This window comes from Cyprinus carpio, chromosome B16 (genome assembly GCF_018340385.1).
Source record: "Cyprinus carpio isolate SPL01 chromosome B16, ASM1834038v1, whole genome shotgun sequence".
Taxonomy (NCBI): domain Eukaryota; kingdom Metazoa; phylum Chordata; class Actinopteri; order Cypriniformes; family Cyprinidae; genus Cyprinus; species Cyprinus carpio.
Window position 1 is genome coordinate 17,474,318 of NC_056612.1, and position 20,244 is coordinate 17,494,561.

General features: G+C 37.8%; 3 protein-coding genes across 4 annotated transcripts; 1 reads left to right on the top strand and 2 right to left on the bottom strand.

The window, feature by feature from the left end:
- Positions 1–1,461: 1,461 nt before the first annotated feature.
- tmem79b (transmembrane protein 79b) lies at positions 1,462–5,860 on the top strand. Of its 2 annotated transcripts, none has more exons than XM_042741182.1 (5): positions 1,462–1,606; positions 2,401–3,012; positions 3,426–3,620; positions 3,767–3,989; positions 4,817–5,860. In XM_042741182.1, exons 1-5 carry the CDS (start codon positions 1,603–1,605, stop codon positions 5,010–5,012), a joined length of 1,230 nt encoding a protein of 409 aa, XP_042597116.1. In that variant the 5' UTR covers positions 1,462–1,602; the 3' UTR covers positions 5,013–5,860. The 2 variants fall into 2 exon arrangements, with proteins under 2 accessions (XP_042597116.1, XP_018973595.2); XM_019118050.2 differs by having other exon boundaries at positions 2,407–3,012.
- Positions 5,861–8,265: 2,405 nt separating this feature from the next.
- On the bottom strand, positions 8,266–14,055 carry cct3 (chaperonin containing TCP1, subunit 3 (gamma)). The gene is made up of 14 exons (XM_042741181.1): positions 13,923–14,055; positions 13,287–13,348; positions 13,149–13,199; positions 12,970–13,032; positions 12,774–12,870; positions 12,384–12,501; positions 11,334–11,520; positions 10,857–11,006; positions 10,641–10,773; positions 10,447–10,528; positions 9,552–9,732; positions 9,024–9,269; positions 8,785–8,916; positions 8,266–8,681 (listed from the first exon to the last, which is right to left on the bottom strand). The coding sequence occupies exons 1-14, from the start codon at positions 13,948–13,950 to the stop codon at positions 8,583–8,585; spliced, it is 1,629 nt and encodes a 542-aa protein (XP_042597115.1). The 5' UTR covers positions 13,951–14,055; the 3' UTR covers positions 8,266–8,582.
- Positions 14,056–14,765: 710 nt separating this feature from the next.
- pdia7 (protein disulfide isomerase family A, member 7) lies at positions 14,766–19,773 on the bottom strand. Its single transcript, XM_019118048.2, has 13 exons — positions 19,454–19,773; positions 19,003–19,081; positions 18,755–18,872; positions 18,261–18,368; positions 17,954–18,083; positions 17,529–17,642; positions 17,277–17,402; positions 17,020–17,202; positions 16,793–16,901; positions 16,563–16,691; positions 15,921–16,000; positions 15,747–15,804; positions 14,766–15,643 (listed from the first exon to the last, which is right to left on the bottom strand). The coding sequence occupies exons 1-13, from the start codon at positions 19,594–19,596 to the stop codon at positions 15,554–15,556; spliced, it is 1,467 nt and encodes a 488-aa protein (XP_018973593.1). The 5' UTR covers positions 19,597–19,773; the 3' UTR covers positions 14,766–15,553.
- Positions 19,774–20,244: the final 471 nt, after the last annotated feature.

A 20,244-nucleotide genomic window follows, 5' to 3' on the forward strand; every position in this document is an offset into this window, starting at 1 on the left:
TTTCTCCAGAAAGAAGAGATCGCAAGAGATGACAGAAGAGTCGCCAGGGTTGCCAGATTTTAACTACAAAACCCGTTCAAATATTACCCAAAACTAGCCCAATCGCGTTTCAAGGGGGTCACTCTAGGGGATAAAATACATATTTTTTGGTGGGGTTCCCCTGGTAAAATTCGCATTTTAGGTGCTAAATCACGTTATTGGGGTCGCTTCAATTCACTGAAACAGTGATAAAGTATCCCAATTCCGCGGGAAACGGCAGACTTGACAACACTGATACAGTACAACACCTGTCAATTTTCAGGTCTAAACTGCCACCTGTTGGCGCAATTGTGTAATTTATAGATCACGAGATGATAATTAAGTCGTGATAACGAGAAAACAAATTTTATGTCAAGATCACAAGAGAAGTCGTGATAATGAGAAAACAAATTTTGATTTTGAGATCACAAGATAATTAAATCGTGATAAAAAAAAAAACATTTTGTTTGTCGAGATCACAAGAAAATATGAAGTAGCGATACTGAGAAAACAACTTTTATTATGTCAAGATAACAAGAAAACAACTTTAGTTATGTTGAGATCACAAGAAAATATAAGTTGTGATAAAAAGAAAACAAGAAAGAAAAATAATAATAATCCATGCCTTCTTAGGTCTTCCTTGGGCTTTAAAGGGATACTCCACTCCAAAATGAAAATTTTGTCATTAATCACTTACCCCCATGTCGTTCCAAACGCGTAAAAGCTCCATTTGTCTCCAGAACACAATTTAAGAAATTTTGGATGAAAACCTGGAGGCTTTAGACTGTCCCATAGACTGCCAAATAAATAAGGGTGTCTAGGTCCATAAAAGACATGAAAGTCGTCTTCAGAATACTCCATCTGCCATCAGACATGCAATCTGGGTTATATGAAGCAATGAGAACAACGGTCTCCTCTGTGTCTCTCCAGCTGTGTATGCTCTTCTGTATCATCCGCGCCACAAGAATGCCGTGTATTTAGCTTTGATTTGAAATAAAAAAAGCGAATCCTTGTGGCGCAGATGATACAGAACAGCATACGCAGCATACGGTGAGAGACACAGAAGAGACTGTTGACAAAGGAATTATTGAAAAAAGTAATTATTTTTGTTTTCTTCACTTACAAATAGTGTCCTCATCGCTTCATATAACCCAGATTGCACGTCTGATGGCAAATGGAGTATTCTGATGACGACTTTCATACATTTTATGGACCTTGACACTGTTATTTACTTGGCAGTCTATGGGACAGTCACAGGCCTCCAGGTTTTAATCCAAAATATCTTAAATTGTGCTCCAAAGACAAACGGAGCTTTAACACATATCTAACCACATTGTTTTAATTTATAAATTACAAAATTTTCATTTTTGGCACGAACTAAAACATTAAATAAATTAAGAGTGTATAAGCGGCACCTACAGTGCTACAGCGCAAATGACAAGCAGAGACAAACAAACCTCCCCTTTAAGAGACTGTCCCTTTAACAAACTTAACCTGGACACACCTGAACTTCCACTACGGGAGTTTCAATATAAGTTACTAGAGGAAAAACAATACCGAAAAAACAACATCCTGTGCTGAAATATGGGTGAGTAACGAAACACTGGAAAGTTTTATCTGTTTACTTGAGGTGTTGTTACATGTTTTTCAACCTGTGTCGCTCAGAGAGTTTTAGCTTTTTTACATATCAAAAGACGTAGGCCTGGTTAAGGAATCTTCTTCGTATTACTAAAATAAGGCCCGTTGAACACAATAAAGATTAAATGTGTCTTGTAGACAAGAAGTTTGAGAATAAGTTCTGTCGCACTATGTGGTTCTTCTGAACTCGCTCCGTTGATGTGATTATCTGTCCAAGTTGTGTTGCGGCCTCGTTCGCATTCAGTTAATGTTATTCGTCTGCGAGCTGATCGAGCTAAGTATTTTGACACTATTAAGACTAAATGTCGTAGTTTCGTGCTACATAAATATTCACAATATTGATAGATTGGGTAAATCAGTTTTCTTTTACAGCCAGAATCATTTACAGTAGTTAGTACTTTTTATATTGTTACCTATTTTTCATGACAACTGCCATGAAGTTTGTTTTATAGAAGTCAAAGTTAATTTAGTTTGACTATGTTAATGATATAATTAAATCTAGCTTAAAATAGAACCATTTAACTAAGTATTATAAGTAAATTTTTAGGGTGATATTAGCTTTTTATTTGATAATCAGGTTCTTGCTATACTTTGATTTATAATTTATTCTTCTTCTAATTTATTACATATTGGCTCCAGAAGATGTCCTTTCACAAAATGTAAACCTCTTACAAAATTACTCAGACAAACTTTTGCCAGATTTTCCAAATTTTTCATTGCCAGAATTTCTGTTTTGATTCCTAGGGACAGTGGACACAGGCCCTCCTGGGCCAGCAGCGGTGCCCCAAACGCCTCAGTGGGTAGCAGACGTGGACAAGGTAACAAAGGATGTGAACAGCACTGAGGAAGAAGCGGAAAAGATCAAATCTGCAAATATGGAACCCAGTACCCTACCGTGGCCTGAGAATAAACCCGAACCACAGATTCTGCCAGTCAAGGATGGAGTGAGCACCAGCGTTAAATCAGATTGCATCTCACTCCGGGTTGGTGGAGTGAGCCGGACAGAGAGCGAGAGGGAGGAATTTGGGCTGAGAGAGACGGAGAATACAGGTGAGAGATGGAGGAGGATGGAAACAGGGAAAGAAAGAGTTTCTGAGACTGAGCTGAGAAACAGAGTGAAAAGAACCTGCTCGGAGATAGAGGTAGAGGAGGTGAACATCATGCCAGAGAACGCAGCCCGAGTCTTCAGCCCCAGCATCACCATCCTGCACTCCACCAGCCAGCAGGAGGCTGCAGACCACTGGAGAGATGAAGAAGAAGAAGAGAGGAGCCCCTTCCTGGGGACACACGGGACACATGGAACACCACTAGAAGAGTATTACAACGACTGGCCCATCACACCCAAATCACGTTGCTGTAAGATCAGATTAAATCATTATGTGTTTTGTAACTTTTAATACACTATATATGTGTACAATATTATGAACTGATAGTAGAAATGAGAGAATTTATTGGTATAGGCGGATACACAGTCCTGTAGCTAAAACAGTAGAGGATGGCGCTACCAGGATCATGGGATCAGTTCCCACTGATGAATATGTACTTGAATGGAATGTAAGCCACTTTATATAAAAGCGTCTACCAAATGCATAAATGTAAATGTAAAAAAATAATTTTGGTTATGTAATTGTGCATACTCTTTTCCACCAATTTTTGCATTTAAGATTAAATTTGTCATTATCTTCTGCTCACTAAAACTTGAAAACATACATTTAATAACACTATTGAATGTAATATTTAATAAACCTCTGTCTCTCTGTGTTTCTCAGGTGGCTTTGGTGGATCTAATCGTGATGCTCTTAAACTGGGTGCATCCATGTTCACCTCTGCCCTGATCTTCCCCTTGTTGGTGTGGGGCGGCTACGTCTTCCTGCCCTTTGATGCCCCTCTGCTCGACAGCGCCCCACTACGGCTGGTCTACACCCTGCGCTGCTCTGTTTTTGCAGTCATACCTATTGTCCTTGGTGAGCAGGAAGTTCCTGGGTCTGTTTTGACTCTGAGATGACTCAACATTGATAAACATTGTATCTTTGTGTTCTTTCATTGCGGAAAAAATAAATCAAAGGGAGCTGTTTGGAAATGGTTACTCTGTTCTTTCCTCCACTCTTAGGTATGTTGGTACTAGGTGTGTCCCGTCTGTGGTATCGATCCTTTAAGCCACGGTTTGAGGGGGAGAGGGAAGTTAAGCAGGTGGCAGTTCACCAGCGCTATGTGGAGGACTCAGTCTCCCTCTTTCTGCTTTACTTCCTCCAACTGGCTGTCATGGCTGCCTACCTGAATCAGAATCTGCTTAAACTAGTTCCTCTTCTCACCATCATTTTTGCCTTTGGCAGGTACAGAATCCCTCCTAAATTTGCAAGACCAAATCTCTGATTTAGAAAGCGCCACAAAATTGGTAGTAATTAATAGGAGTATAATGAAACACACAATTCAGTACGATAAGACCAAAATAGAGTTAAAATGTAAAGTCTTACAAAAAAAACATTACTGGAGAATATAAAAAAACACTACTGGGGAAAAAAATTATTTGTAAGCAGGGTTATTATAATTACCTAAAACCATAAAAACAACATTGTCGTTACATGAATATAAATAACATAAAAATAGAATATGAACTAAATAAAATGTATATAAAAAACTGAATTCTATTTATTTAAAAGGCCACATTTTAATTTAGTTGAACCTAAAATACTAAAATAACTAAAACTAAAATGGAAATAATAAACAAAATTAAAAAAAAGAAATAAATTATATAAACATATAAAACAATTTTTAGCTTCCGGGTTTACCATATTTAATGCGCTCTTTGTATGTGTGTTGACCAATGATTATATCTGGATAAAAACCTGAGTTAAATATGTTTTTTATATTGGGTGAACTAGACACAATGCATATTGTCGCTGTCCACGATACGTATTGTAGCATTTTTGTATTGCGATATATTGTGGCATGATATATTGGTGCAACCCAAGTGATTAATTTACTACTTTTACATGTTTTGTTTTGTTTCCATTTTTCCTCCCATTTGTGTTTCTTTTTTTATTTTCTGAAATAATAAACCTTATTTATGTTTAAATTAGATTATGAATCCCAGATATTTAATGTGTAACTAGCAGTACTTTTTAAAATGACTTGTAATTTGTGTCTTTGTGCATCACAGATTACTGTACTGGGTCGCGGCAGCTTGTGACAGCAGTTTGAGAGGTGTTGGCTTTGGGTTCTCATTTCTGCCAATGCTGGTTATGCTGGTGGCCAACCTCTACTTCATCTTCCTCTCTGAATCTGCAGGCTCCATCTTTGCCCCAGACATCCCAGAACCACCTGTTCCTTCAACCAAACAACGGTTCTGGGGCTAAACACAACACATCTGACACCTCTACTACTGCCAAATGTAGACCAGATCTCTTTAGGCTTAGAGCCAACTTAAATTATACTATAAGAAATTTGAGTCTGAGAACGTTTAATTCAACTGTGATTTCATTTTCCTCTCCTGTTCTTTGCTTTCCTGAGTACATTTATATCATGATCAGTGGATTGAACCTGCCAGAAATCCAGTCAAAGGAAAGAGAGGAGGGTGTTTATTTTTTCTTTCTTTCGAACTAACTTATAAATAGAAGTTGTGTAGTGAAACTTGAGACACTAAACTACAAATTAAAATGAGCTAGCAACCTTTTATTGCAGCCAAACATGAGCACAAAACAGATGCAGAAGATTCATCATCACTCAAAAGGGCTCCAAATAAATTGGTTTCAACTCATCTACTTTAAAATGAGAATGTATAACAAAATTCCAAATATTTATTTCACCAGGTTTTTTGTTTTTTTTTTGGGGGGGGGGGGGTCATGCTTGTTTTCTTATTCAAGACTATACTATGTGGTGTGTGAAGTTAGAGGCCTGCCCAAACTTGTAGTTTTCCACAACCACTCCCTTTGGTAATTTAAGGGCAATGTGACATTTACTCTGTGCAAAGTGTAGACACACACACACATATATATATTATTTAATTTTTATTATTATTAATTTTTTTTTTTTTCAAATTTGTAAAAAGGTACAGATATAACTCCAGATATCTATTAACTAACAAAGCTGCAGAGATATAAGAAAACTATGTAGCCTAGTGCAAATGAATGTATTAAGCTGAAAGTAATTTGTGTATTATATTTTCATAAACATTTTGTACAAATACAATATTTTGTGAATGGTTGTTTTTGTGCATAATTTAAATGTAAAAACACAGTTCATTCTATACGATGGCGGTGTTTGACAAGGTCAAATTGGCGTTTAGTGTTTTTTTTGTCGGAGGGCAAAAAAGTATTTCCTACTACCTGCTGTCATTTGATAGCTGGAGTACATGGAAAGTTGACGGCAAACCTCCAGCGGTATTAATAATAATAATAATACTTTTGATTCATATACTGTAAAAGTCTGGCTCTGAGGAAGAATGACATCTCAAGGCCGAAGGAAACACAGCGCGTGTCTGTTTCGAATGAGGGAGAACTGTCCGTTTCGACAGCTGAGGAGAAACGTGTGCAATGGTAAGACCGATGACATAACTTGATTTATTACCAAGTTATTTAATTCATGCAGCAATTAAAACCCACAAAGTTTTCAAATAATTCCTGACACATTTGAAATTACATACGCACGATGTTCTTGCAGAGATAATGTTATTGTTGTATGTAAAACATTTATCGTTAATCTAGTGTTCGTTTACCCCCGTCAAGTGTTAAAATTGCCCTAACCGACCCATTAGTGCAAGTTGTGTTTTACTGAATTGTTTAGAGTAATTGGTTGTGCCAGCTGTTTGTCGGAAGTTGCAAATCGAGTTATGTAACACCACTTGTTTTATCAACCACATTGCACAGACTCGAGGAGCACGCTCGTGCCCACTGGAGGCCAAAGGAGAACATTAGAAACCCCACCTGGGTCAAACTGCGGGATAAACAGATCCGTCAGCGTCGAGACCTTCTCCAGACCCCCTCAGTATGATGCCGACGTGCAAGAAGAGTTCTCAGGTCAGCGTCAGTCTGACAGGGAATCTTTCAAGTGTGATGGCACATTGTGAATTATTGCAATGCCTGTATATTATTGTAAATAACTGTTATTATGATTGTTATTATTATTAAATCTTTTGTTCCCCTTCCATTTGAACAGCCATGGACACAGATATGGATCCACCAACTGGTTCGGGTTTTGCTGTATCACATCCTCCAGGACCTTCCAACTTAAGCCTCATTAACCAGCAGCGCCGCCTGTCCTCCAGTGATACTGTCATGTGTAAGAGAAGTAGACCTTGGTTCTGCCTGTGATGTCAAGTGATCCTTTTATATGCCTGATACACATTTTGTAAATGATTATTTTTGGTGCGTTGTTCTGTTTTTATGTTAGATTTGGACAGTGGAGTGGACCCAGAGACAGGAGAGAGAGCCCAGGGGTGATGTCACAAATCTGTGGCATATCGAATGCAGGATATTGCAACCCATGACTGATAATCTGGGTAAATTTGAATGTATTTTGTCTCTAGGCAAGGACCGCAGACAGATTCAATGCTTGATGATGACAGATTAGGTCTTGAGTGCCATTCAGCACAGCCAAAACTGCAGATGGAACTTGTTTGGTGGTGCTGAAATGCAAATACTGAATCGTCTTAGCATCCAAATTATTGTCAAATGACAATAAACCTGTACAGACTTGCAGATAAACTTCTCATCATGTAATTTATGGGTGGTCATCCCTTATAGATTCTTTGATGCTTGGTAAATCTAAACCAGGGATGCTCAACCCTGGTGCTGGAGATCTACCTTCCTGCAGAGTTCAGTTCCAACCCTGATCAAACACGCCTGTCTGTAATTATCAAGTGCTAATTAGTTGGTTCATGTGTGTTTGATCAGGGTTGGAGCTAAACTCTGCAGGAAGGTAGAGCTCCAGGAACAGGGTTGGGCACCCTGATCTAAACACTTCTATTGGACTCGAGTATGCTCTCATACTTTATCAGTGCATGATGATGAAACAAAAAATACAAGAAGACCATCTAAGGGTGATGCTTTAGAAAGAAACAATTCTACTGTACCGTTTTTTTTTTCTTTCATCTTTTTAAATATATTTTTTGTAAAATGCTGTGTTTGACGGCACATCCTTACATGTCTTTGGCATGTTTTCTGTTAATGCCTGGTGCCTTAATATGACATTTGTTGACAAATTATCTGAATTAAATATTTAATACAAAAACAGCTAGTAACTTTACAATAAGGGTCTCTGCACTAACCAAGATTTACAGCAAAGTTTTGGTCACCGTTTTATGTTGGCTTTTAATGATCATTTTTGCATATACTAAATTCATTGATATTTGTGTTAATATATGTATGAACATTAATGCATTAATGTTAACTACCGGAACCTTATTAAGTGTTGCATTTGGGAAAAAGGGACGCATGTAAACTTTTTTTAAAACTGTCAAATAAATTTTAATATGTGAAGTGTTCTGTGTGACTGGGGGGGTTGTGAAAAAATGTAATTGCATAATCACAGTAAACTACCAAGGTGTGAAAAAGTACCTTAATTTATATTCAATTTAAGGGGGTTCAGCTCAGGAAAAACTAAACAACATGGTCTGATATTGAAATTTATCACTGGTAGGAAATACAAAGTAACAATACCAGCAAAGTGAAGCACAGAGATACTAGCACAAACATCCTAATCCAATCCAGAGTTGTTTCATTTCCAGAGGAAATAAAACAATTGAGGGAAGAAGAGCTTCTGGCCTAATGACAATACAAAGCAACAGTGCAAATGGCTTTCTAATGAGAACATTGTGTTGGAGAATGGAGTTTTGCACAAATAAATGCTTGTGTACAAATGGTCTTCATTTGCTGCATTACTGTCCTTTCTGAACTCTTGTTCCTTCATCATCTGTATTTCCTCTTCCTTTACTCTTTGTCCTCCATCGGTGCACCACCCGCCTGGTCTTCTCCCTTCTTTTTGTGACCAGAAACAATGTCATCAATGCGCAGCAACAGGATGGCCGTCTAAGAGGAAAACAAGAAAATCCATTAACAGTCATAAGAAAAATCACCTCTACCTTCCTCCTGGAATCTAAAGCAGTTTTTCTCAGAGTATGTGCCGTTTTACCTCAACTGCAGTTTTGTATGTCTGGGCTTTAACTGCCAGCGGTTCCCAGATCCCCAGCTGCTCCATATCAGCAAGAGTTCCTGTCTCTCCATTGATGCCCCATGAAGAGTTGCCCTCCTGAGTGTGCTTGGCCTGGAAAAGAGATGAGAAATGCTTTAACGGCAACTGAAATGCGAGTTACTCAAGAGAAGCAGCAACATACTGAAATAAAAAAAAATGGTGCTTTCGATTCCACTTACCCTAAGGGAAGTTAGCACTCGTATTGCTGAGGCTCCACAGTTCTGAATGAGTGTACGTGGGATGACCTCCAGGGCCTGAGCCACAGCACGGTATGGCCACTGCTCTACACCGGTCAGCGCTCGCGAGCGCTCCGTCAGCCGATGGGACACCTCCATCTCCACTGCTCCACCGCCTGGCAACAGATGCGGGTCCAACAGGACGTTACGACAGACCTGCATGGCATCCTGCAGGTTCCGCTCCACTTCCTGAGACAGATCATCAGTCAAACAGCGACAAGTCAATTAACCTGTGCAAAATCCCCTGATACTCTAGCTGAGCTGATCAAATATTCAACAAATGGCCTGTTGAATTATCTAAGCACTTCTTCCTGAGGGCTGCTCTCACAATAGAGACCTTTGTGAGACTCTCTATAACGATTAAAAAACATCCTCATTAATCTTCCTCTGAGCATTGCATAGTTCATGAATTTTTAACAGTGGCCCCCAGTCTCCTCATTTCGTTGGTTCCCTTTTTCCGTCTTTTCTCACCGCTAAGATCTCCTTGCTGGCTCCCCTGAGGAGAATGGTGCAGGCTTTGGGGTCTTTACACTCTGTCACAAAGGTGAAATACTCATCGCCGATCTTCTTCACTTCAAATAGACCAGCACCTGTACCCACATCCTCTTCACGGAGCTCATCTGTTCTGCTGGCAATACGTGCACCACATGCTCTGAGACAGACAAGCAGAAGTAGAGTTAAAGTGTTGCCACACTTACATTTTTGCCAGACAAATTATTGGTTAAGGATTTTTAAGAACCATCAGTATTGTTATTAACTACAAAAAAAAAAATGAATAAAATGTTTCATAAATTATTAGTTGAAATGTTTAAGACTCAAATAGTTTTAAACTTATTAAAACTAATTGTTTAAAACCAAAATAGAGGGGAAAATAGCAAGCACATAAATCTACTACAACTTAAACGAAGATCATTAAAATGGAAAATGAAAAGAAACCTAAAAGCTAATTTAAAATTCATTAATAAAAACTACAATTGTACATACTAAAATAATACTATTTTACCATTTGCTAATACATTCATGCCATATTGTAAACCATTTTGCCAAATTCATTAAATAGAATCAAATCATTCTTAAAATGATTGTCACTCACAAATGAGACATCAATGCTCTACACAAGCAATATCTAAATGACTCCACTAGGCATATATAAATACAACGTATATCCACTAAATACATTGCCATGATTAACACTTAAATATTAATTTTCAAAATTTTTGATTTTTAAATTTTCAGTTATTTCCAGGTTTGCCAATGGAACTAAGAAATTATGATTTGCTTTACATTTTGTGCATGCATGTCTGGCAAAATAATCATTGATGCAATGAATTACACAATAAAAATGAAAATGTATTGACAAAAGCACCTTGCAATACGGTTGTTGTCCGTCTTTCTGACACGCCGGATCGCAGTGATGTTCGCTTTCATCAGATAGTGCTGAGCCAGATCTACAGAGATGATAAATTAACAACTCTCATGATCTTAAAAAAAAATATATAAAAAATAAAAGACCACCATTGCTTCTCACAAACACATGACTGCATGAATGCTCATATGTACCAGAGATGCCCTTTTCAGTGAAGATCAGGTCAGGTTTGAGACGAATAATATCTTCACAGATCTGCTGGATGTACTCTTCCTCCATCTGCAGAATGCGGGCGAAGTCTTCCTCACGAGTGATCTCGATATCAGTCTGAGAGGAGCGAGAGGCCAAAAGGTCAGTGTTTTAGATGCTAGGCATTCAGAGGAAGATTGTGGATTCAGACAACTTCTCACCTGACTCTCGCCCTTCTTGTACTCCAGAGAGCAGTCCAGCAGAACAATTCTCGGGTTCTTGATGAGTCTTCGCATACGGGGATGAGTTACATCCTTATTTACCATCACCCCCCTCAGCACACATGAGTCGTCAATGATGCCACCAGGCACCTATTCACACCAAAACTGCAATTAGGTATATTTACACATTGCTTGACATTTAATCTTTGTTTTTGTAGTCAATATGAATTGCAGATCCTATGCTAATTTTATCCATTGAGAACAAACTGGATCATGTACTGGTTTTATCGCTAGATTTGCCTCTTGGTTCAGATTATCCAACAGACATCAGAAAAGAGCAAGTTATTTTATTTTGATTAAAATTTTCTGTTGACAAAAACATTCTGTGATTACATTCAAGATCAAAATTGTGAACATATACAGTAAAACTAAGTAACAATATGCTCTTTAGGTATATTTCTTTAGGCTGTGTCCTACCTTCTCAACTTTGGCATACTTCTTAATGTCGATCTCCTTGCGTCCGTTTTCCTCCAGCTCAACAGTACGGACCGCATCTAGAGCGATGTTGCAGGCCATGGTGGACCAGCGGCTGAGTGCTTTGGTGTTGATGGCAGAGTTTATTATCTTCAACATCATGTCACGATTATTCACATCTACTGGAGTGCTATGAGGGGGAGGAAGAAGTAGCAAAACTATCAGAGTCCAGAGCACTGAAACATTTCAGCCCACTTTAGCCAAACATACCCCTTACCAATCCACTGATAAAACTCAGCAGCTTAAAAGAATGGTTTAGCCAAAATAAGAATTTCCTGAAAATGTACTCACCCTAAGTCCATCAAAGATGTAGATAAGTTTGTTTCTTCATCAGATTTGATAAAATGTAGTGAATGGGTGCCGTCAGAATAAATTCAAACAGCTGATAAAAACATCACAATAATCCACATGACTCCAGTCCATCAATTTAACGTCTTATGCAGTGAAAAGCTGCATGTTTGTAAGAAACAAATCCATAATTAAGGCATTTTAACTTTAAACCGATGCAAAATATGATTCAATCCATAAAGTAAACAACATTTCCTCCAGTGAAAAAGTTCATCCACTGTTGTCCTCTCACATCAAATCCACTGACATTTGTTTAGAACTGTTTCCACCTGTAATTAGTGCTTGATCTGTGCATATTTCTCTTCTGATTCAGACTAAATAACTTTTTCACTGAAGAAAGGAATATTATGGATAGACGACTTTAGCGGGAAGAAACGGTTTGAAGTTCAAAATGTCTCGATGGATTTCACTTCATAAAATTTATACTGATTATCTGGAGTTGTACTTCATTCTCACGGCACCCATTGACTGGAGAGGATCCATTGGAGAATAAGTGATGTAATGCTCCAAATATGTTCTGATGAACAAATACTCATGTACATCTTAAATAATCTGAGGTTGAGTAATTTCTCAGTAAATTTTCATTTTCTGTGAACTAATTGAGAGCTCATACAGAACAATTAAACTGGTTGTATGTTTGATTACCTGACATCTTTGAGTATGTTCAACATGTCATCCAGAGCTTGTCTGTATGCACCGATCACCACGGTAGGATGCATCTGCTGTTCCAAAAACTGCTCAGCCACCGACAGCATCTCACCCGCTGTACACAGAATGTGACGTTAGGATTTGAGCACTTCAATTGCTATCGAACAAATTAAATATTAACAAATAAACATTCATTTAATTGTTAGTTGCCAACTTCTTACAATTCTTTTTTCCCAATAATTATTATTATTAATAATAATATAGTGAATTATTTGTGTGTAACTAAACTAGAAAAGTTATTATTCAAGATTGCATTTAATCAAACACCTACATCATTCAATTTCACAGACTTTGTGAACTGACAGAGAAAACACTATTGACCCTCACCCAGAATAATTACAGAGGTGGTCCCATCTCCAACCTCCTCATCCTGTGTGCGGCTGATCTCAATCATGGACTTGGCAGCAGGGTGCTGGACCTGGATCTGAATGCCACAAAAAAAAGAGAACATTTTATTAACATTCAATAAATACGAAAACCTACATTTTGTTTTACAAATTTATGGAGTGGTATTCATAATCACCTCTCTCAGAATGGCATTGCCATCATTGGTCATGACGATTCCACCCATGGGATCCAGAAGCATCTGCGTACAAAGAACAAACACTTCATCAAACATCTCTTTAGAGCAGTATCATACATTTCTTCTTACAATAAACAATGCACCAAAATGTAAGTGTGGACTAAACACCAGAAACACACCTTCATCATAGCCCTTGGTCCCAGACATGTCCGGATGACATCTGCTATGGTCTGAAAGGAGGATGAAGCAGCAGGTTAGTGGTTTTGTTTCATCTGACATGTCTTTCAAAAAAAAAAACAATAAATAAAACAGACCACCTTAGTCGCAGAGATGTTTCCTATCTGGACCTTTCGTCCAGACTCTCTCTTGATGTTCTGACCTGTCATGAGCAGAAACCGAACCAGTGTGGTTAAATCAGTTTGAACATTAATTATTTTCTTCGTTCAGAAAATAAAAATTCTAAAACACAATGATTTAAAATCTAACACAAATTAAATATCTGACATGCAGAGAATATCAATAATGTTATGTGTCTATGCATATGAAACAGGGTGCAGCTCTGGTCAGCACACCCTCTGTGCCGTTAGCCTTGTGCTAACAAATTCATTACTTTAAACCCTTCGTTAGAAAGAACCAACTAACGGTTACCCCATAAAGCCAACAAATGGCTAAGAACTGAGTAGCGCAGGCTTTATTATTGACTGTGCAACTTGTAATGCAATGGCTTAAACCATATTATTATTAATAAGCAATGTTGGCTATGAGGCTAACACAATGACTAATCTGACATGAGCTTATCAGACACGCGAGGCCCCCGTGCCACACTAGTTAGCTTAGCATTCTAGCACCAATGCATGAATAAAACTTATTCACGCCGTTACCGAGTCCTTAAGCGGCTCGTATGAAAGCTACACTTGTGCATTTTCAGAAGGAATAATGAAATAAGCACTCACTAAGCACGAGAACCGGTCGGCCCATCATATTTGCGGCGTGGTTTAGATCACCGGTACCAGACAACGCGCACAACGGTAAGAGGAGAGGATGCACGAGGCGTGGCTGGGGATTCAGCGACACAGCGGACCAATGAGCAACCGAGAACCCTTTGACATACACATATCTCCACCAATCAAAGAAAGCTCAGTGACGCTTGTGGGTGCGTGTAGACCGGAGCAGAACTGAAAAGTTCTCGAAAGAATCATGTCAGGATGAAGATTTCCGAGATAAAAACTTAAATTTGACTTACAAGTAATTAAACGCTTAGTTTTAGATTTACATCCAAAAAAGCTAAATCTACATTTTGTAAAACAGTATACTATTTTATATTATCAAAATTATTATCTATATAGTTTATATTAAAACAAAATCTAAGGAATAAATATATATCCAAATTTATGCCAACGCCTCACGTCTACACTGTAAAATATTTTTTAATCAAAAAAATGAATAAAACATTACAGTAAAAACTCTGAAATGGTTAACCAGGTTAAATTACCATATAAGGTAATATTAAAATTAAAGGACTGAAACTTCGGTATAAACTAATAAATAAAACTACTTTTATTAATAATAGTATTAATAAAAATATAACAAATTGTTTTTGAAGTAAGACTATCTATATTTGTCTGTATTTATTCTAAAATACTATTTTATTTTTAATATATTTAAAACATTATTTTAAATACAGCTCCTTTTGTTTAAAATTGAAATACAAAAAAAAAAGAAGCTCATCTTACTATGCAACCTTACAAACAGTACTACAAATATACAACAAAAATTATGCTACAATACACACACAATCAGGTGTCTGTCCATTTCTTTATTATGACTGCAAACACAAAACACTCCCCTTTTTGATGACATAAACAGTTCAAGAAGTGTGAAACTTCTAAAAAATTTCCATCCTGGGAGCAGATGTTAACGTCTCACATCCTCACATGTATGGATGGAGGACGCGATCCAAGACCCTTACAGATGTTTAATTTGACATGACAGACATTAGGAGGTAGTAGAGGTACCCCAATTCTTTTCATAAACTGTTACTGCAGTCATCAACTGCATACAGAATTTCTAACACATCCTGTAGACTTCAAACAAAGTTTTATAGTGACATCTGAATGGACTATGAAGAGATAGTGTAATTTTAATGTAACAATGCAGTAACAAATTTTAACATTTTGTAAACTAAGCCAGCAGTAAGGAGTGAGGTACAAACTTCTTAACTTAAAAGCATTCAGCCAGTGGAACACTTCAGGATGCTACAGTAACATGTTTGTGATAAGTGACCTATAAACACAGTCTCTCTTTAAATAAAGAGACAGGAAATCAGCATATTTCACATATGCAGTGCATTTTGTTATAAAAGACAGAGAATAAAGAGGCAACTTGGCAGCAGATTGTTGAATAACTGATGTGAAAACAGTATTTTAACTATAAACTACATTCTTTATCATGTGTGCAGTAGTGTATTGACTAACATTTTACAAGTGATGCATTTTATCATGTGCTTCGATGATCCCGATTGATGCCATGAACAGCTGCGAGTGACATATTTGGCTGAAGTGGGTTTGTGCATTTCTCCACCTGTTTATAGTTCATCCCTTGATTCGTCTAAGATGAGCGGATTTGTGGCCTCTTTCTTCAGGAAGGTGATGAAGTCACTAACCTCACGACCACCCTGTGGGACAAAAACGTTTAAGTAACATTGTAGCAGTTTGTCTCTTTGTGTGTGTGTGTGTGTGTGTGTGTGTGTGTGTGTGTGTGTGTGTGATGATATTCACCTCATATCGCTGTGGCTGGTCTTTTTGTCCAGAGGGCACAAAGTAAATGGTTGGAAATCTGCAGTTTAGGCAAAACAGGTGATGAATCAAGAAGAAAAACAGCTGAATGTCACAGAATGTTTGTTGTAATTAACTATAGATAGATCAGAGACATAAAGAGAGACAGATGGTTACCCTTGGACATCATAATTTGGGGGCACATCATTAGCAGTGGCGTCCATTTTAGCAATTACAATGTTGGGGTCCCCAGAAAGCTAAGACAAAAACAAAATAAAATCCAAATCATGAGCATTGTGGGCCTACAGTGGCATTATTTTTGCCATATACTACTGTTTGGGGTCAGTAAAAATTTTTTTTTTACGTTTTCATTCAGCAAGATGCATTGAGTTAAGACATTTGTAATGTTGTTAAAAAAAATGTATTTCAAATAAATGCTGTTCTTTTGAACTTTCTATTCAGCAAAAAGTCCTGGAAAAATACATACACAATACAATAACTCTGATAATAATAAATGTTTCTTGAGCACCAAATCAGCATATTAGAATGATTTCTGAAGGATCATGTGACACTTGTGACTGGAGTAATGACTGCTGGAAATTCAGCTTTGCCATCGCAGGAATAAATGTATTAAAATATAAAAGTTATTTTAAATTGTAATAATATTTCACATTATTATTCATTTTACCATATTTTTGATCAAACAAATATAGCATTGGTGACTTACTTTCATGAACATTAAAAAAAATCGTACTGATTCTAAAACCCCAGCCTCTGATGAAAAATGTTTTATAATATATATACATTGTGTTAACAAACCTTTTCTCCAAGCTCCTTGTATATGGGCTCCAGGTTCTTGCAATGGCCGCACCAGGGAGCGTAAAATTCAACCAACACATCCTTCTCTGGATCATTCACAATCTCGTCAAATGTGTCAGCAACAACAACCTGTGGAACCACATGCACAATGAATAGCAGAAAACTTAAAATAATAATAATAATAATAAAATTAAATTAAAATTAAAAAACATCTCTGTGGGTCCACTTACCTTGACAGGGTCATCATTGGACTCTGGAACAGGCTCAGATTTCACATATCGCTTCAATCTTTTAGCAAAGTAATCCTCCAGAAACCTCTCCAAGGACTTGCCATCTCGCCTACAGAAACAAACACAGAACGAGCTTCTAAAGCCTTTTCTCAAATCTATTGATCATTTCTTACTGGATGTAAACAGAAAAGCACTGTGGGTAGAGACTAGTGATTTGTAAAACTCACGTGAACTCTTCCTGCATGGAATACTTGTGTCCCTCTCTCGTCCGGATTGTGACAAGAGGAATGTCTCCTCCCTCAGACGAACCCACACCGAACTCCTCCTCAAGCTCATCCTGGAACTCCTGTCGGTCTGCCACAGCAAAACTCAGACCTCGATCCTGGAACTGTGTCGCCACCTTCATTATTCTGAAAGAGGCAATGAGAAATTTACAGATATAAAAAGAACAGATATACTGATATTCCTATGATTGGGTGCTCACCTGTTCCTCCAGTAGTTTGTGCCTTTGAGATTCCGTAAGTAATCTACATTGTAATATGCTGTAAGCAGATCACTTCCTCTCAGAATGTCCTTATTTTCTGAGGTCAAATGTGGACAGAGACCAAATCTAAAAGCAGAGTGAAATGAAAACAACAAGACCAAGAATCATAACCACAATAAATCAGTTTGCATTTTTAAATGGAGTTCCAACTGTTTGACCGATCACCCATATACAAGCATAAAAGAAACCTACACATTGTCTCTGATGAATGTACGGAGAGAGGAATAAGAAATGGATTCTGTGTATTTCACCACATTTTCCTCAAACTTGCTGTTTAAACGAGGAGGACGAAACAGCAGAACACACCTGAATGAAAAAGACAAAGAGAAGAAAATGCTCAATCTTTGAGACATTTAAAAATGGACAGTTCATCTTGATATACCCAATATTAACATTTCATAGCCTATATGATGTGTGCACAACCCTCACACCTGTTCATCTTCGGATAGCTTACCTTAAAAGTACCTAAGCTATCACATATAACATAATATTATTTCAGAAATATTTCTGCCTATAACATTTTTGAGTTTGGTCCTTTTTTTAGTAAGCACTACATCTGACAGCAAATAAATACTGGTCATAGTAGTCACTTCGTTCATGCTCTGTGTCATACATACTCTCCATCTACACCGTATTTCAGGCCTGTTCCCACATCGGTGGAATGAGCAAATCGATAGCTGTCCCTCAGGGCACTGGAGACCTTCAGAAACTCTGCAAGCTGTGTACTGTCTTCCCCAGAGAAGAAGCCTGAGCAAAACCATGAACAAAGACACAAGAGGACAAAACTTGAAAGGAGAGAACTTAAGCCTCCTTAAGTTTCAAGAGAGATTAAAATGAATACAGAAGTCAAATATGATTTGTTTTGAGCTTCTGTTGCAGAAGCGATTTAAGATGTTTTGGCAAGGTTTTACGAATTCAACTCACCCACCACACTGGCCTCATAGCTGTCGACAAAAGAATCCAAATCCGCCTCACTGAGCAGAGACACAGAACTTGGACCTGCTTGTTTTTTCATGTAGCTCACAATGCCATCTGTTTCAGATCAAGTTATAGGTACGTAAGACACAAAAATAATTACAGCCAAAAAATATTAACAATATTGCCATTGAAAGGTTTGGGATCAGTACGATTTTTTAAAAGAAATTAATACATTTAGATTGGCAAAAGTTACAGTAAAGACTAATGCATGATGTTACAGGATTCAAAGAAAAAGTAACCATCAAGCAGAAAAACTAAAGTTTTCAACAAGAAATGTTTCTTGAGCACCAAATCAGCAAATGATTTCTGAAGGAACGTGTGATACTGAACACTGGAGTAATGGCTGTTGAAAATTCAGCTTTGCCCTTACAGAAATAAATTATTGTTATGAGATATTTGTTTTTTGAACAGTACTGTATGTATGGACACAAAATATCAACCTGCAGTTCTGGGGCCATCATAAGATCCAGCTTCGTCTCCATTGCGGAAGATTTTAAGGGTGGGATACCCATTCACTCCAAAACGCTCACACGTCTCTGAGTTCACGGTGCAATCAACCTGATCAAACATCAGGAAAGACACACATTCATAATCTTGCAGATTGAGTCACCTGCTTAACATAAAGGAGGCTAAAGATTTGTGCTGCTGGGTAATGTTACTAGGAACTGGTGTGTCCATCACTCCTCACCTTTGCCAGAGGCAGTGTCCCTTTCAGCTTTGTGGCAGCAGCCTCGTATTCCGGAGCAAGCTGCTGACAATGACCACACCTTTGGTAACATCATACCAGGGATATTAATGATACATGAAGGCATTGTATTATTTAACTGCAATGGCAGTTTCAGCTTCAGATAGATCTTACGGAGAAAATCCCTAATAATATTGTTTAGATGAGAGAATTGTGATTTTGCATCATAATTTAGGTTCATGCACCTCCATGCATCATAATTTAGATTTATGCACTAACTTACATGCATTAACAACCATTGTCATTCTCCACATAGTCCAGATATAAACAAGAAAACCCCAACTTACGCTCTGGTCGCTGTACAAATAGTTAATTACTACCATACTACAACCTGTCTTCAGATGGAATTATACTCTTATGCAATTATAACAAATACATCTTATCTGGGACATACCAAGGTGCGAAGAACTCCACCAGCAGAGTCTCATGCATGGCTGCGCTCCGGTCAAAGTCAGAGTCTCCGAGCTCGAGCACATCGCTGCCCTCCGCACACCACACAGTCAGTACCAGACAGATGATAGACCGAGGTAAACGCATTTTGACTCGTGTCAGCGGAGACTAGAGACGCGTGAATGTTGAAGTTGGCCCCGCTGCGCGAGAAGCAGATGTATGGATCGCCTGAAGGTCCACAAAAACACCGTTCTTCTGGCAGAGCGCGTTTGATAAATTCAGTGCACTGGTACAAGGCCTTCACTTGGTATAACTTGCCTCCGGTCGCGTGGTGCACCAGCACATGGGTTTATTACGCTGTAATCATTTAATCTTTTAGACACGGCTAGTTTATGAAAATCAATAAAGTGTTTAAAGATCATAAGTCAAAGGTGGGGGAAGGTATGCAGTGATTTATTTTAGCACTAGGTGTCACCATTATATATACAGACACATCTTATTAGATACAAAGAGGCTTTGGCCTGGCAAGAAGTTGCTTTTTCGAGATTTTGAGACTGGATAGACATTAGATCAGACAAAATATATACCATAATAATATTTAAGAAATATCACAATAGCAAGAGTACTTTTGTTATGACTAAGATAAGCTCTTAAACAGACCTTTGATATTCAGCAGTGAAATAATGCTTTGATATAACAAAAGATAGCATACTACTGAATAAGTCATTTTAGACAAGTACTCGTCTCAAGTATAGTGATGTTTTCTTCTTGAATGAATCCGTTTTGAATGAGATG